An 18,624-nucleotide genomic window follows, 5' to 3' on the forward strand; every position below is an offset into this window, starting at 1 on the left:
CGAGCGGACTGCAAACGTTATTAATGGTAATCGTATACCTACTCTTGCTTTCATAAGCCAGACTGTGTTGTCGAACGGAAAATCCATTAATATTTCATGCCTGTATGTACTGCTAATGAAACTAGATTTCCCTTGAGCAAACGTACGCAATGAAGGAACAACCGCTCAAACATTTGCTTGCGAAACAATGGTGTTCACTACAACCACAAGCGACGGATGTGAACAGGTGATCACAATTTTATTGTAGCAGGAAAATTTGAGTTTAGAACTGTTACTTAATTCCTCATTTCCTTTTCGCACAGTGTAATACTTCAGTTGTGACAATACTTTGTTGTGTAATGTAAAGTGTACTGAAAGTAATGTAGTCTAATGATGACTACTATAGCCCCCACGGTAAACGCATCGCATTCTCTACATTTATTTTCACCCACTGAAATTTCACAAACGCAGTACAGGAAACCAATACGAAACTGAAGATGTTGTGAATGATGGGGTAAGCAAAGAGTTGATAAGAAACAGAAGTTATTGAGTTCAGAAACATCTTAAAAACCATATCTCCATGCGAGTTATGGCCATAACCAAAAATTATCGTCCGATTGAACGCCAGTTTGCATTTAATCTGCAATATTCAAATCTTAGTAGTATAACGTTCATGATTAGTTCATGGACTACTGATTTATAACAGCCACAAAAAATACCAAAAGCGCCCCCGGAAAAGGCCATGAAATAAGACTGTGTTAATATCCGACAATCTCAGAGGTCACCTCTAAACTGATCACTTTGACACTCCTTGGATTCAGGACTGTGTTTTATAGCCTTCATTTCGTTATCTCATTACTGCAAATGATACCAACTAATGACCCAAATAATGTAATCGTTTGCTCCTGTGATTCACCTATTTCAAGAGAAACGGATGTCCACGGCTGTCCAAGAAGTGGAGCATTACTTGAAGAAAAGTGTCCATCATGATACTTTCTTAATTCCGTTTCTCTTGTCCCAGTGTTTCAGAATCTCATCCTTTTTAGAAAAAAGGACATCCCACATATCCATGCCCGAGGCACCTTTTTACAATGAATTCTATTTAATGCTGATCAGATGCAGCTGTACTTAAGTGCCAGCTCTAATATTCCATCAGCTCTCTCAGAATGATGCCCTCTCTCTAATACCACAATGGGCGCAAAGCCCCGTTGTCAGCTTGAATCCAAACGAGTTACTGGGGATCATCAGCTACCATCCAACAGTCATTTATGAATAATTATGTGGAACACTTCCTCACGTATTTATTGATAGTAGCTCAGTACTATATGCAAGATACGAGAAATGATTTCAGAAATACTTTGGATGATCGTGTAGGCTGGAAAGAAGTTACTTAAGCGGACTGAAACCGTTTTCCTTGCCAATAGGCAAATCGAAAATTTAGCAAAAATATTCCATTAATGTGAAATGAAAGCTCCTGTGATGTATGTCAGCGCGGCAAATCGAAGATACATCCACATACCCTTAATTAACCATGAAAGCTTGAAGTAGAGAACGTCATTGGGATTGACGTAACGTTGGGAACATTATCTGCTGCATGAACACTGAATTAATGGAACTGCTAATGTGAATTAAACCAAAAAGAAAATTTTGCTTTTTGCGGTGACGGTACTCACGACTCCAGAGATTACCGAAGCACAATCGATTAGCCGCACTCAAAACACTCGTAGCACAGTAGCTGTACGAGTTTGCAATACGGTCTGTACCGAGGTCCCCCAGGGGCCGCAGATGCTAACCCATGGGCATCACGTATGTGGACAGCGATTGGTCGATGCTTCGTTAAATACTGGAGCACTGCGCTGCGGCAGACAGTTCTCTTCAGTGAGCCGAGTCATGTACAGTCTCCAGGTACCGCCGAGTCTTCAAGCTGCGCTGTTCGTCCGCCGTCTCGGAATCTCAGGCTCTGTAGGCATCATAGGTGGCCGGCCGTTGTGGCCGAGCGGTTCTAGGCGCTTCAGTCCGGAACTGCGCTGCTGCTACGCTTGCAGGTTCGAATCCTGCCTCGGGCATGGATGTATGTGATGTCCTTAGGTTAGTTAGATTTGAGGTAGCTCTAAGTCTAGGGGACTGATGATCTCCGATATTAAGTCCCATAGTGCTCAGAGCCATTTTGAACCACCATAGGCCAGTTTTGCACTCTACGTAGGCATCACTCAGAGGCACAGTGACAGATCTTCAATGTTTTAGAAGACTTGTAATAATTTTGCTGGACATTTCACAATAGAACGCCGCATTTGAGATGATTATTTCATCATATTCAATAACTATCATTTTATTACTATTTATTGGAAATCTTTGTCATTGAAGATAACCTACGCCGTCCTCCTGCACTCCCAGCACTTTTTACTTCAGCACATAGCTCAACATCAGGTAAAGTGTGTGTATACGCACAAAGCGCCAGGGAGTATCGTCAGTAACAATCGCAAAGAATCTGAGAGGATATAATGTACATAGTGTTTATAATTGAAGGTAAACTTTCAAAATACTATAGAAATAATACCACTGGTTACAATGATGTCAATTTGCAACAGAATATTATTATAGAAAGGGGAAAACATTTGGCAAAAGAAAAAAATAGTGTGAAAATTGATCAATAGATGGGGCTGTATGTGTCAGAATACGTGAATGACAACGCCTGTCACGCGCACGACCCATTGCAGTCGGTATAAACGCGCTGGATACATATCTTTCCCTCCTTTCGCGTCTGCGACGTTCGCCATGACTCTCAATGCAGGCTCGCACTCTGCTTGTAAAGCTGTATCACAAGAATGACGAGTGTGCCCACGTCGCTCTGCAGACGTTCTTCTGACTGACTGGAAAAAGTGATTCGGAAATTCTAAAAGAATGGTTCTTCTGGTGTGCATCCTGGTAGAGAGAGGAAAAGAACTGATTCGACGTCAGAGGAGGCAGTGGCCACAGCAATGCAGGAGAAGAGTGGCGATGTGCAAATGTGTAGTGTACGGAGAATTGCCCTAACGTTAGAGATACCCTTGAGCACGGTGCGTAAAATCCTACCAAACATCGTTCTTTGCTATCCATTCAAAATTACGCATGTGCACGAGTTTCTTCCTGTTGACCTGCCAGCATGAGAGAGAGACCTTTGCTTTAGAATTTCTGGCTCGCATGGATGTGGACAGTGATTGGCCGTGGAAGATTTTGTGGACAGACGAAGCCCACATCATCTGACAGGATATGTGAATACACAGAGGCTAATGCAATGTGCATACATCCACATAAGTACCGCCTCCATAGCAGTAGCCTCCTGTTCCCTCGCACCAACCAAAATATTCAATTGCTGACGCAAAACGTTGCTGGTTAACGATTCGTAGCAGTGCTAGATGAGCGTCGCGGCCAACGCTCCATTTCCTCCTACCAGGGCAGGTACACCGAATGACTGGTGCTGTAATCCTAGTGGTGATTAACGCGGCTCAAGAGCTCGTTAGTAAGCGATACGCCGCTAAGCCCCACGGCGCGCCGGACGTGCGAGATTTGTGTCCCGAAAGGGACCACCTCTCGCCTTGCTGTTCGAACACGCACACGGTTCTTGTCCCAAGGATAATTTAGACCTGCAGGCAATTCTGCCAGGACTCTCGGTCTTACACAATTTTTAGTCCGAGCAGTTTGTTCGTGGTCTTCCATTTTCATTGTTACATTCGAGCTATGGCACATACTTTGTATCACCCGTCTTGCCCTATGGCTTACTCATATTTTTCTCAGAATTTCGAAGATCTTGTATGATTTCATATTTAGAAACCTTTTCTATGAGGGGCGTTCACTAATGAATGCAACACATTTTTTTCTCTGCCAGTCTTGGTTGAAAAAGTGTGGACATGGTCGGATATTCCCACTTTAGTCCCAGTAGTTTGATGAAGTGCCGGTAGGTAGCGGCCCAATACGTACCCTGCAAAATGGCGCCTATAGCGCAGGTGTGTTCCAAGCAGAGAGCTGTCATAGAGTTTCTTTTGGAGGAAAACCAGAGCATCCCAGATATTCATAGATGCTTGCAGAAAGTCTACAGAGACATGTCAGTGAACAAAAGCACGGTAAATCGTTGGCTGAGACGTCTGTCATAATCGCAACAAGGTCGCGCAGACCTGTCCAATCTTCCGCGCGTCCGCCAGCCGCGCACGTCTCTGACTCCTGCAATGTTTGAACGAGCGGAAACTCTCATTCGAGGTGACCGACGAACCACAACCGAAACCTTCTCTACTCAAATGTTGGTAGTGCTGACACACTCGGCCACCAGTAGGTGTACTCAATGCTGTATGCCGACGGGTTCTTTGCTGCCAAACAGAAGACCGTAAAGAGCAACGACCATCCATATGGAACTGCTTGAGCGTTGCGAGGTTTTTTGTTGAACATCGTCACATGCGATGAAGCAGGGGTTCTTCACTTGTAACTAGAAACAAAACGGCAGTCCATGGAATGGTGCTACACCGCCTCTCCTCCGAAAAACAGTTCAAAGCTGCACCTCCAGCCGGTAAAATCATGGCGACGCTGTATTTCGAGTCAAAGCGGCTAGTCTCAGTGGCGGCTCCTGTGTAAGGGCCCAAGTGCATGGGAACACCATAACTTGCAATAACGTGCGGATTTATTGGTTATTTTTCTTTGAATGTTGGTAAACGTAACGTAGTTGCTGCAATATGAAAGATACGGCACTGAAATACAGGGCTATTACAAATGATTGAAGCGATTTCATAAATTCACTGTAGCTCCATTCATTGACATATGGTCACGACACACTACAGATACGTAGAAAAACTCAAAGTTTTGTTCGGCTGAAGCCGCACTTCAGGTTTCTGTCGTCAGAGCGCTCGAGAGCGCAGTGAGACAACATGGCGACAGGAGCCGAGAAAGCGTATGTCGTGCTTGAAATGCACTCACATCAGTCAGTCATAACAGTGCAACGACACTTCAGGACGAAGTTCAACAAAGATCCACCAACTGCCTACTCCATTCGGCGATGGTATGCGCAGTTTAAAGCTTCTGGATGCCTCTGTAAGGGGAAATCAACGGGTCGTCCTGCAGTGAGCGAAGAAACGGTTGAACGCGTGCGGGCAAGTTTCACGCGTAGCCCGCGGAAAATTGGCTCATGCCCACAACTGGAGACCGACAGCGCCGACTTCATCTTTCAACAGGATGGTGCTCCACCGCACTTCCATCATGATGTTCGGCATTTCTTAAACAGGAGATTGGAAAACCGATGGCTCGGTCGTGGTGGAGATCATGATCAGCAATTCATGTCATGGCCTCCACGCTCTCCCGACTTAACCCCATGCGATTTCTTTCTGTGGGGTTATGTGAAAGATTCAGTGTTTAAACCTCCTCTACCAAGAAACGTGCCAGAACTGCGAGCTCGCATCAACGATGCTTTCGAACTCATTGATGGGGACATGCTGCGCCGAGTGTGGGAGGAACTTGTTTATCGGCTTGATGTCTGCCGAATCACTAAAGGGGCACATATCGAACATTTGTGAAAGCCTAAAAACTTTTTGAGTTTTTGTATGTGTGTGCAAAGCATTTTGAAAATATTTCAAATAATAAAGTTATTGTAGAGCTGCCAAATCGCTTCAATCCTTTGTAATAACCCTGTATACCGCGCTACTGCTTCTCCAGACTGCGTGAAATTTGGCAACAGCGTCACAAGTACACCTTCAGTTGTGTACGTTTCAAGGAGCATTTGCGCATGCGTAGCTCGCCCGACTTAATTGTCTTATGGGCCAAAGATATACAGATTTGATAAACAACGTGCAAGGTTCACGATGTGAACAGCTACCCCTTGCCACTCTACTATAAGTTTACGTCAGTACCACCAGGCGGTAGCAGACTGCGGCAGACTTTTATCCCCATTCGCTCGGCATAGATGCTGCTAGATCATAGAACTCTTCTCAGATATGCTAATTCAGTCACTAAATATTCTAGCAAAATTGGATCGTATGTCAAGATATGTTGATGTATTGACAGTAAACCTATTTTGTGGTATTCTGAATGAGATATAGTATATTAAGTTTTGTATTTTATCAAACAGTAAACAATGGTCATTCAATAATTAGACACATTGGTCTGGGGAAATAAACTGTTAGTACGGTAAGTTTGGTACTTTCGTGGCTTTAAGTTAGCATCACTGGGATGAGCCCTGATCAGCCACTGTATCAACAGTGTTTTGTTCATAACCTCAAAAACATATTTCAAGTTGGCGAGTCGGCTTGAAACGACCACATTAGTTGAACAACGTTCTGTTATTCGTTTCTTACTTGCTGAAGGCAAGAAACCAGTGAGTATATACTGTAGAATGTCTAAAGTTTATGGTGAAGGTAGTATGAATCGTGCACGTATTTCTAAGTGGGTAGAGCTGTTCAAAAAGTTTGCGACTGAGAGACTCACGAACACCGTTCTGACCGAACAGTTGCACTTTCAAGTCTCTCACTTAAAAGTCGAATTGATGGCATTATTCGTGCCGACCGTCAGCTCACTGTGGAAATTATAATTGATAAAGTACAAATAAGTACTGGTACAGTTCATAACATTATCTGTAACAGGCTGAAGTAACGCAAAACATGTGCAAAATCGGTCCCAATGGAGTTGACACGGATACGCAAGGAAACAAGGTTGAGAGTGTGCACAGAGCTAAACAAACGTTGTGAAAGAGAAGGTGAGCACTTCCTCAACAAAATTTTAACTTGTGATGAAACCTGAATTCGAATTATGAGCCAGAATCAAAAAGAGAAAGCAATGAGTGGAAGCACACCAACTCACCTGTGAAGAAAAAATTCAAAACCCAAGTATTAGCAGGAAAAGTGATGTTGACAGTGTTTTGGGACGCTGAAGGTGCAGTTTTTTGTGAGTATCTCGAAGAGCAGCTTACAATGAATAGCCAGTATTTCTCGGATTAGCTTATGAACCAGGTGTCTATGGGAGAGAGACGTCGTGGATCTCAGAGGAGAAGTGTGATTCTCCAGAAAAACAACGCACGTACTCATATTACTCAACTAACACGTGAAACCATCGACAAAGGGGTCTGGGAGGTACTGCCTCAACCCCCTTACAGTCCTGATTTACCATTTAGTGATTTCCATTTGTCTGGTTCACTGGAGGAGGCATTACATAGGAAGTGGTTCTAGGACAACAAGGACGTGAAAAATGTTGTGGGAAATTGGCTCAAACATCAAGATAAAAGGTTATTTGCAGTCGGAATAAAAAAGCTTGCAGCTCGTTGGAACAAGTGCATGAATGTTCAAGGGGATTATGTTGAAAAGTAGAAAAAGTATTCTACTGTAAAAATAAACGCTTTTTACTCCAGACCAATTTGTCTCTATAATTATTGAATGACCATCGTAAAAAAAATGGTTCAAATGACTTTAAGCACAATAGGACTTAAAGTCTTAGGTCATCAGTCCCCTAGACTTAGAACTACTTAGACCTAACTAACCTAAGGACATCACACACATCCATGCCCGAGGCAGGTTTCGAACCTGCGACCGTAGCAGCAGCGCGGTTCCGAACTGAAGCGCCTAGAACCGCTCGGCCACAAAAGCTGGCGATCCTCGTACATTTAAGACGCTGAGAATCATAAGGGCCTAAAGCAGATCAGAGTCGATTGTGAGACTGCAGCATTTATTCACGCTTCTGAAATCTGTTGATCTTATAGTGTGTCAGGTTTATCTGCGCTGTAGGCCCGCATTGTATATATGATAATTCACGAAAAGCTGTAACACTGTGATTCACTTAAAAGTGAGATCGATGGAGATGTGTTTAAGGCCCCTATGATTGTCAGCGCCTCATTTGTATACTAGTCAAGTTCTCATGTTGGTAAACATTACTATTTGAGCTTAATCATTTCCACCAACGGCATTGTGTGTTTAGAGTTGGTTGTTTAGTGTGCGAGAATCGGTTTTCGTGTGCAGTGTAAGCATGAACTATGCAGAATCTAAATGCTAACAGAAAAGTAAAGCTGTAAGTATGGGTGGTGAGTCGTATTTGTGTAGTTCTGTCGGTAGAACCCTTGCCCGAAAAAAGGTGCAGGTCCCGTTCGAGTCTCGGTCAGGCACATAGCTTTAATCTGCCTGGAAGTCTCATATCAGCCCACACTCCGCTGCAGAGAGAAGATCTCATTCTGGGAACTTAGAACTAAATTATCAGGATGAGTTTGCCGCAGGCGAACTAGGACCTACGAGAACATACCCTTTGATTGAGAGCGTTACGAAATCAAATAAACGTGATTACAAGCGAACATTTAACAACGAAGTCCACAGTTACGACAAGTTGCTGTGTGGGTGCTGCATAATAATATCTGATTTTCAGCCCGGAAATAAATTCGTGAATTAATACATCTGTTAGAAATTTTGTACATTTGTACGAAAATAACGGAAAAGCGCGAAAACTCCCACTAATACAAAAATGCGAAATGAGGAGCTGCGGAAGCTTACACATTATTTCGTTATTGCCCTAAACGATACTTAATTATGTACAAAACAACAAAATTCCGCAAAAGCAATTCTTTCTTTTCTTAGTTCAGTTACGAATCTTATTATTGTCATTACTGTTCTTATTATTATTGGCAGTGGCTGTAGTTGTATAAACTTGTTGATAAATGTAACTGTTATACAGCAGATGCTATTAATTTCACTCTCTCAAATTTATCTGAATCTAAAAATTTGTGAACACCCAGGACGCATATTCACTAGCCGCCACTGGTTAGTCTGTTTTACGTCCTCCCTCATGGTGCAAAGATCAATTCTGAAATGTTTCTTCTTATCCACAGGAATGAAAGAAACGACTGCAGTGTATTCGTCGCCACAAAATGGAAATAACCTTCTGCTTCTCCATGACAACGCAAGGCTTCACGCAAGTTTGCACACCCGAGAGTATCTCACAAAACTTAATTCGACTGTTCTTCCTCATCGACACTACATCCTGGATTTCTCACCTCCAACTTCCATCTGTGTGGCCCATCTCAGTGTTTATAGCGTCATATCTCGTGAATTCCGTGTCGTACAATCATCTGTTTTTTTCCATGAACATCAACGCGATATATGAATACCGTTTGCAAAACGTGTTGTGAACAGAGTTAGCAGTAAAGAAGTAAGAAATGAAAACGCCACGCTTCAAGCGGCGGTTTCATTACGTGAACACCCAAAATGTAGTAAGCGATAAAAGATTTTTCTTTCGTAATGTGGGATTCATCAACAACAAAAAGGCTTCTTAATGGTTTCAAATGATGTGTAAAGTTTGTTTGAGGTCTGTAAGTGCTGGGATTTGCAAATACTGGATGACTGCCGGCCGTTGTGGTAGAGCGGTTCTGGGCGCTTCGGCCTGGAACCGCGCGACCGCTACGGTCGCAGGTTCAATTCCTGCCTCGGGCATGGATGTGTGTAATGACCTTAGGTTAGTTAGGTTTAAGTATTTCTAAGTTCTAGGGGACTGATGACCTCAGATGTTAAGTCGCATAGTGCTCACAGCCATTTGAACAATCAGAACTGGATGACTCAAAATGGGTGTTCGCTCCTCGCTGGCTATTCTACTTTTTCACACCCACTCACACCGGTGTGGCAGGTAGATGGTTATTATCCCCACACCGATACTTTCCAGATAATAAGTTACATGTGTAGAAAGTTTGGTTGAAATCAGTCCAGTGCTTTAGGAACATACGTACCTACAATCCTATACTAAAGGAAACATCGCAACACCAGGAAGGGGTTATGTGACATAAATGAAAGATGCCGTCTGTTCACATTTCAGACCAGTCGCCTAAGAGTGGCGCAAGTAACGCCAGTATGAGGATGCAAATCTGGCTTGCTTTGAAGACACGTTGTAACTGTCATGAGCGTTAGTTACCTCTGAGACTGGGCGTGGTGAATTCCTGTTAGTAATGAATGTCTTTAACGCAACAAAGAAGCCAGTATCTACATCTCACTGAATATGAACGAGGTTGTTTATCAGGACCGCGAGAAGCTGGGTGTTCGTTCTGCGGTGTTGCACAAAGACCTGCCAGGAACGTAGCCACTGTACAGGATTTCTGGCAGCATTGTTCACACGAACGTACGGTCGCAAGAAGACTGGGCTCAGAACGGCCACGTGGCACTGCCGAGAGGGAGACCATCGTGTTCGTCGTATGTCTCTGGCACATGGTATCGCATCTGCAGCAGCAAATCGATCAGCAGTTGGCGCCACAGTGGCACAGCGAACTATTACAAATCGGTTACTTCGAGGGCAGCTCCGAACCAGACGGAAAATAGCGTGCATTCCACAGACCCCAAATCACTCTCATTTGCTACTTCAGTCTTCAGTAGTGTCAAGCGAGAGTTCACTGGGGGGCCGAGTGCAGGTCTGTTAGGTTTTCTGATGAAACCTGGTTCTCCCTCGTTGCCAGTGACGGCCGTGTGTTGATCAGGAGGAGGCGAACAGAGGGCCTGTAACCAACTGCTTTGCGTGCTAGACACACTGGTCCTACACCTGGAGTTATGGTGTCGGGTGCGATTTCATATGACAGGAGGAGTACTCTCGTGGTTATCCCACTGCAAATTTGTACGTCAGTTTGGTGACTCGACCTGCTACGATAACATTCATAAACAACATTGCAGTGGCTGTTTTCCAACAGGGTAACGCTCATCCACAAACAGCTCTCGTAACTCAACATGCTCTGAAGACTGTCGACAGGTTACTTTGGTCTGCTTGATCACTAGATACGTCCCCAGTGGAAAACATACGGGACACCATCGGACGAAGACGGCAGCGTCATCCACGACCAGCATTAACCGTCTCTGTACTAACGTGCCAAGCCCAACAGATTTGGAACTCCATTGCACAAACTTACATCCGGTATATGTACAACGCAAAGAAATGGCTCTACGCACTATTGGACTTAACGTCTGAGGTCATCAGTCCCTGCACAACACCAACCATACATTTTTGCACTCAGCATTCTAGCAGTTAGACCGGTTATCAGTGCACCATGAGTTAGATCGCAGTTACATTAACCTGTGATGTTTCAATGTTAATCACTTAAATATGACCCTCGACAAATATCTTTCCAACATTTCATTATTCTACAATTATTGGTTTTTCTGTTGCGATAATTTTTACGTCAGTGTACACACGTAGACTACTGGCCTTTAAAATTGCTACACGATGAAGATGACGAGTTACAGACGCGAAATTTAACCGACAGGAAGAAGATGTCATGATATGCAAATGATTAGCTTTCAGCGCATTGACACAAGGTTGGCGCCGGTGGCGAAATCTACAACGTGCTGACATGAGGAAAGTTCCCAACCGATTTCTCGTACACAAACAGCAGTTGACCGGCGTTGCCTGGTGAAACGTTGTTGTGATGGCTCGTGTAAGGAGGAGAAATGCGTACCATCGCGTCTCCTACTTTGATAAATGTCGGATTTTAGCCTATCGCGATTGCGGTTTATCGCATCGCGACATTGCTGCTCGCGTTGGTCGAGATCAAATGACTATTAGCAGAATATGGAATCTGTGGGTTCAGGAGGGTAATACGGAATGCGGTGATGGATCCCAACGGCCTCGTATCACTAGCCGTCGAGCTGACAGGCATCTTAAAACATGGTTCAAAAGGCTCTGAGCACTATGGGACTTAACATCTGTCATCAGTCCCCTAGAACTTACAGCTATTTAAACCTAACTAACCTACGGACATCACACACATGCATGCCCGAGGCAGGATTCAAACCTGCGACCGTAGCAGTCGCGCGGTTCCGGACTATAGCTCCTAGAACCTCACGGCCTCCGCGGCAGGCACAGGCATCTTATCCGCATGGCTGTAACGGATCGTGCAGCGACGTCTCCATCCACGTGCCAACAGATGGGGACGTTTGCAAGACAACAATCTGTATGCACAGTTCGACGACGTTTGCAGCAGCTCAGACTATCAGATCGGAGACCATGGCTGCAGTTACCTTTGACACTACATCACAGACAGGAGCGCCTGCGATGGTGTACTAACGACGAACCTGGGTGAACGAATGGCAAAACGTAATTTTTTCGGATGAATCCAGGTTCTGTTTACAGCATCATAATGGTCGCATCCGTATTTGGTGAGATCGCGGTGTACGCAGATTGGAAGCGTGTATTCGTCATCGCCATACTGGCGTATCACCCTGCGTGATGGTATGTGGTGCCATTGGTTAACACGCCTCAGTCACCTCTTGTGTGCATTGACGGCACTTTGAACAGTGGACGTTACATTTCAGATGTGTTACGACCCGTGACTCTACCCTTCATACGATCCCTGCGAAACCCTTCATTACAGCAGGATAATGCACGACCGCATATTGCAGGTCCTGTACGGGCCTTTCTGGATACAGAAAATGTTGGACTGCTGCCCTGGCCAGCACATTCTCCAGATCTCTCACCAATTGAAAACGTCTGGTCAATGGTGGCCGAGCAACTGGCTCGTCACAATACGCCAGTCACTACTCTTGATGAACCGTGGAATCGTGTTGAAGCTGCATGGGAAGCTGTACCTGTACACGCCATCCAAGCTCTGTTTGGCACAATGCCCAGGCGTATCAAGGCCGAAATTACGGCCAAAGGTGGTTGTTCTGGGTACAGATTTTTCAGGATCTATGCACCCAAATTTCGTGAAAATGTAATCGCGTGTCAGTTCTAGTATAGTACACTCCTGGAAATGGAAAAAAGAACACATTGACACCGGTGTGTCAGACCCACCATACTTGCTCCGGACACTGCGAGAGGGCTGTACAAGCAATGATCACACGCACGGCACAGCGGACACACCAGGAACCGCGGTGTTGGCCGTCGAATGGCGCTAGCTGCGCAGCATTTGTGCACCGCCGCCGTCAGTGTCAGCCAGTTTGCCGTGGCATACGGAGCTCCATCGCAGTCTTTAACACTGGTAGCATGCCGCGACAGCGTGGACGTGAACCGTATGTGCAGTTGACGGACTTTGAGCGAGGGCGTATAGTGGGCATGCGGGAGGCCGGGTGGACGTACCGCCGAATTCCTCAACACGTGGGGCGTGAGGTCTCCACAGTACATCGATGTTGTCGCCAGTGGTCGGCGGAAGGTGCACGTGCCCGTCGACCTGGGACCGGACCGCAGCGACGCACGGATGCACGCCAAGACCGTAGGATCCTACGCAGTGCCGTAGGGGACCGCACCGCCACTTCCCAGCAAATTAGGGACACTGTTGCTCCTGGGGTATCGGCGAGGACCATTCGCAACCGTCTCCATGAAGCTGGGCTACGGTCCCGCACACCGTTAGGCCGTCTTCCGCTCACGCCCCAACATCGTGCAGCCCGCCTCCAGTGGTGTCGCGACAGGCGTGAATGGAGGGACGAATGGAGACGTGTCGTCTTCAGCGATGAGAGTCGCTTCTGCCTTGGTGCCAATGATGGTCGTATGCGTGTTTGGCGCCGTGCAGGTGAGCGCCACAATCAGGACTGCATACGACCGAGGCACACAGGGCCAACACCCGGCATCATGGTGTGGGGAGCGATCTCCTACACTGGCCGTACACCACTGGTGATCGTCGAGGGGACACTGAATAGTGCACGGTACATCCAAACCGTCATCGAACCCATCGTTCTACCATTCCTAGACCGGCAAGGGAACATGCGGTTCCAACAGGACAATGCACGTCCGCATGTATCCCGTGCCACCCAACGTGCTCTAGAAGGTGTAAGTCAACTACCCTGGCCAGCAAGATCTCCGGATCTGTCCCCCATTGAGCATGTTTGGGACTGGATGAAGCGTCGTCTCACGCGGTCTGCATGTCCAGCACGAATGCTGGTCCAACTGAGGCGCCAGGTGGAAATGGCATGGCAAGCCGTTCCACAGGACTACATCCAGCATCTCTACGATCGTCTCCATGGGAGAATAGCAGCCTGCATTGCTGCGAAAGGTGGATATACACTGTACTAGTGCCGACATTGTGCATGCTCTGTTGCCTGTGTCTATGTGCCTGTGGTTCTGTCAGTGTGATCATGTGATGTATCTGACCCCAGGAATGTGTCAATAAAGTTTCCCCTTCCTGGGACAATGAATTCACGGTGTTCTTATTTCTATTTCCAGGAGTGTATATTTGTCCAATGAATACCCGTTTATCATTTGCCTTTCTTCTTGGTGTAGCAATTTTAATGGCCAGTAGTGTACATCTGTTGTTACGACACGTATGCACTGTGTCCCCCGTTGGCCGCCTAACGGCAGCCCCCGGGCTGTTGCTTGTGTTGCAGAAGAGCCGCAGCAACGCGACGCAGATCACGCTGCCGCGGGTGGACGTGGGGCTGAGCGGCCGCTACAGCTGCGAGGTGTCGGCCGACGCGCCCTCCTTCCACACCCACCTCGTCTCCGGCGATATGGCCGTAGTCGGTGAGCTCGCGGCAGCCGCCACCATAGCTACGTAGTGTCAACTGCGCTTTGCGTGGCCGATCTTCGGATTTTACCACCTGACACCCACTCTCATTTCTGGATCGTCTCAGAGCAGTCCGCATGTGCCTGTCCCTGGTCATCCTGCCTGGAATAATTTCTCACGGGGTGGTGCATTGATCGTGACCGGCCAAATATCTCACGAAATAAGCGTAAATCGAAAAAAACTACAAAGAAACGAAACTTGTCTAGTTTGAAGAGGGAAACCAGATGGCCTGCTAGATGGTGCTTTCATAGGTCAAAGGGATATCAACTGCATTTTTTCTAATAGGGCCACCATTTTTTGTCACGTATTCGCGTAGTACGTAAACAAATATGAATATTTATCTTGGACCAGTTTTTTCGCTTTGTGATAGATGGCGCTGTCGTAGTCGCTAACATATGCCTCACAATTTTAGACGAACAGTTGGAAACAGGAAATTATTTTAAATTAAAATATAGAACGTAGGTACGTTTGAACATTTCATTTCGGTTGGTCCAATGTGATATATGTACCTTTGTGAACTTCTGAGAACGCGTGCTGTCACAGCGTGATTACCTGCAAATACCACAATAATGCAATAAATGCCCAACATGATGTCCGTCAACTTCAGTGCATTTGGTAATACATGTAACGACATTCCTCTCAACAGCGAGTAGTTCGCCTTCCGTAATGTTCGCACATGCATTGACAATGCGCTGACGCATGTTGTCAGGCGTTTTCGGTGGATCACGATAGCAAATATCCTTCAACTTTCCTCACAGAAAGAAATCTGGGGACGTCAGATCGGATGAACCTGCGGGCCATGATATGATGCTTCGATGACCAATCCACCTGTCATGAAATATGCTATTCAATACCGCTTCAATCGCACGCGAACTATGTACCGGACATCCATTATGTTGGAAGTATATCGCCATCCTGTCAAGCAGTGAAACATCTCGTAGTAATATCGGTCGTGCGGTAGCGTTCTCGCTTCCCACGCCCGGGTTCCCGGGTTCGATTCCCGGCGGGGTCAGGGATTTTCTCTGCCTCGTGATGGCTGGGTGTTGTGTGCTGTCCTTAGGTTAGTTAGGTTTAAGTAGTTCTAAGTTCTAGGGGACTTATGACCACAGCAGTTGAGTCCCATAGTGCTCAGAGCCATTTGAACCATTTTTTAGTAATACCGGTAGAACATTACGTAGGAAAACAGCACACATTGCACCATTTACTTTGCCATCGATAAAATGGTTGCCAATTATCCTTCCTCCCATAATGCCGCACCATAAATTAACCTGTCAAGGTCGCTGATGTTCCACTTGTCGCAGCCATCTTGGATTTTCCGTTGCCCAATAGTGCATGTTATGCCGGTTTACGTTGCCGCTGTTGGTGAATGACGCTTCGTCGCTAAATAGAACGAGTGCAAAAAATCTGTCATCTTCCCGTAATTTCTCTTGTGACCAATGGCAGAACTGTACATGACGTTCAAAGTCGTCTCTATGCAATTCCTGGTGCACAGAAATATGGTACGGGTGTAGTCGATGTTGATGTAGCATTCTCAACACCGACGATTTTGAGATTCCCGATTCTCGCACAATTTGTCTGCTACTGATGTGCGGATTAGCCACGACAGCAGCTAAAACACCTACTTGGGTATCATCATTTGTTGCAGGTCGAGGTTGACGTTTCACATGTCGCTGAACACTTCCTGTTTCTGTAAATAACGTAAGTATCCGGCGAACGGTCAGGACACTTGGATGATGTCGTCTAGGATGCCGAGCAGCATACATAGTACACGCCCGTTGGGAATTTTGATCACAACAGCCATACATCAGAACGATAGCGACCTTTTCCGCAATTGGTAAACGGTCCATTTTAACAGGGGCAATATATCACGAAGCAAATACCGTCCGCACTGGCGTAATGTTACGTGATACCACGTACTTATTTATACGTTTGTGACTATTTCAGCGCCATCTATCACAAAGCGAAAAAAGTGGTCCAACTAAAACATTCATATTTCTTTACGTACTACACGAATATGTAACTAAAATGGGGGCTCCTATTTAATAAATGCAGTTGATATCCGTTTCACCTACGGCAGCATCATCTAGCAGGCCAGCTATAGCGCCACCTGGTTTCCCCCTTCAAGCTAGATGAGTTTCGTTCTTTGTACTTTTTCGTTTTGATGCTTACTTCGTGAAATATTTGGCCCGGTCACTATCAATGGACCACCCTGTATAGTAGTAGTAGTAGTAGTAGTAGTATTACTAGTAGTAGGAACAACAGTTGTTTTATTATTCGTAGATCACTTTTAGAAAGATATTGGAGGTGAGTACCAGCCGCTGTCATGATGTCCTTCGGCTATTTCTCATAGGTTAACAACTCTTCGGCTTCGAGTTTCTTATGGGATGATACATTCACTCTGAAAGAGGCAACGAATTTCTAGCTCCGAAATACAAACCAGTCTCTTCTTAAATGTCGTCACAGATACACTCAAGTGCCAAAGTAACTAGTATAGGCATCCATATTCAAATACAGAGATATGTAAACAGTCAGAATACGAAGGAGTGGTCCAAAACACGCATATAAGACAACAAGTGTCTGGCGCACTTATTGGATCGGTTACTGCTGCTACACTGGCAGGTTATCAAGATTTAAGTGAGTTTGAACGAGGTGTTATAAAATGGTTCAAATGGTTCTGAGCACTATGCGACTTAACTTCTGAGGTCATCAGTCACCTAGAACTTAGAACTAATTAAACCTAACTAACCTAAGGACATCACACACATCCATGCCCGAGGCAGGATTCGAACCTGCGACCGTAGCGGTCGCTCGGTTCCAGACTGCAGCGCCCAGAACCGCACGGCCACTCCGGCCGGCCGAGGTGTTATAGTCGGCGCACGAGCAATGGGTCACAGCATCTCCGAGGTAGCGATGAAGTGGGGATTTTCCGGTGCGAACATTTCACCAGCGTACTGTGAATATCAGGAATCCGGTAAAACACCAAATCTCCGACATCACTACGGCCTGAAAACGATCCTGCAAGAACGCGACCGACAACGACTGAACAGAATCGTTCAACGTCACACAAGTGCAGCCAAGTGCAGCCCTTACGCAAATTGCTGAAGATTTCAATGCTGGGCCGTCAACAAGTGTCAGACTGCGAACCATTCAACGAACCATCATCGATATGGGCTTTCGGAACCGAAGGCCCACATGATGACTGCACGAGACAAAGCTTTACGCCTCGCCTGGGCCCGCCAACACCGATATTGGACTGTTGATGATTGGAGACATATTGCCGGCCGAAGTGGCCGTGCGGTTAAAGGTGCTGAAGTCTGGAACCGCAAGACCGCTACGGTCGCAGGTTCGAATCCTGCCTCGGGCATGCATGTTTGTGATGTCCTTAGGTTAGTTAGGTTTAACTAGTTCTAAGTTCTAGGGGACTAATGACCTCAGCAGTTGAGTCCCATAGTGCTCAGAGCCATTTGAACCATTTTTTTTGGAGACATATTGCCTGATCGGACTACTCACGTTTCAACTTGTAGCGAGGGGATGGACGTGTACGAGAATGGAGACCACCTCATGACTCCATGCAGCCTGCATATCAGCAGGGGGCTGTTCAAGCTGGTGGCGGTCTCTAATGGTGTGGGGCGTGTGCAGTTGGAGTGATATGGGACCCTGATACGTATACATACGACTGTGACAGGTGACACGCACGGAAGCATCCTGTCTGATCACGGGCACCCAGTCAGTCCATTGTGCATTCCGACGGATTTGGGCAATTCCTGCAGGACATTGCGACACCCGACAAGTCCGGAATTGCTACAGAGGGCTCCAGGAACACTCTTCTGAGTTTAAACACTTCCGCTGGCCACCAAACTCCACAGACATGAACATTATTGAGCATATCTGGGCTGCCTTGCAACGTGCTGTTCAGAAGAGATCTCCACCTCCTCGTACTCTTACGGATTTATGGACAGCCGTGTAGGAATCATGGTGTCAGTTCCCTCCAGCGCTACTTCGGACATTAGTGAGTCCAGGCCAAGTCGTGTTGCGTCACATTTACGTGCTAAGTGTAGCAGTTTCTTTGATTCTTCAGTGTATTTAAACATATATTTTTTCCTAAAATTCACGAATTACGAGGTTGTGGTAATGTTAGAATGTGAGTGTTTGGTTGTATGAGGTTGGACTGTGACAGTTTGCTTGTGAGT

At 46.0% G+C, this 18,624-nt stretch overlaps 1 protein-coding gene across 1 annotated transcript in view; it reads left to right on the forward strand.

Moving 5' to 3' along the window:
- Positions 1-18,624, forward strand: part of LOC126203535 (uncharacterized) — an 849,800-nt gene that overhangs the window by 523,889 nt on the left and 307,287 nt on the right. Inside the window, exon 3 of the mRNA XM_049937860.1 lies at positions 14,256-14,391. Coding sequence (XP_049793817.1) covers positions 14,256-14,391 — 136 coding nt within the window. The remainder of the gene's footprint in view (positions 1-14,255; positions 14,392-18,624) is intronic.

Source organism: Schistocerca nitens, chromosome 9 (assembly GCF_023898315.1).
Source record: "Schistocerca nitens isolate TAMUIC-IGC-003100 chromosome 9, iqSchNite1.1, whole genome shotgun sequence".
NCBI classification, from domain to species: Eukaryota; Metazoa; Arthropoda; class Insecta; order Orthoptera; family Acrididae; genus Schistocerca; species Schistocerca nitens.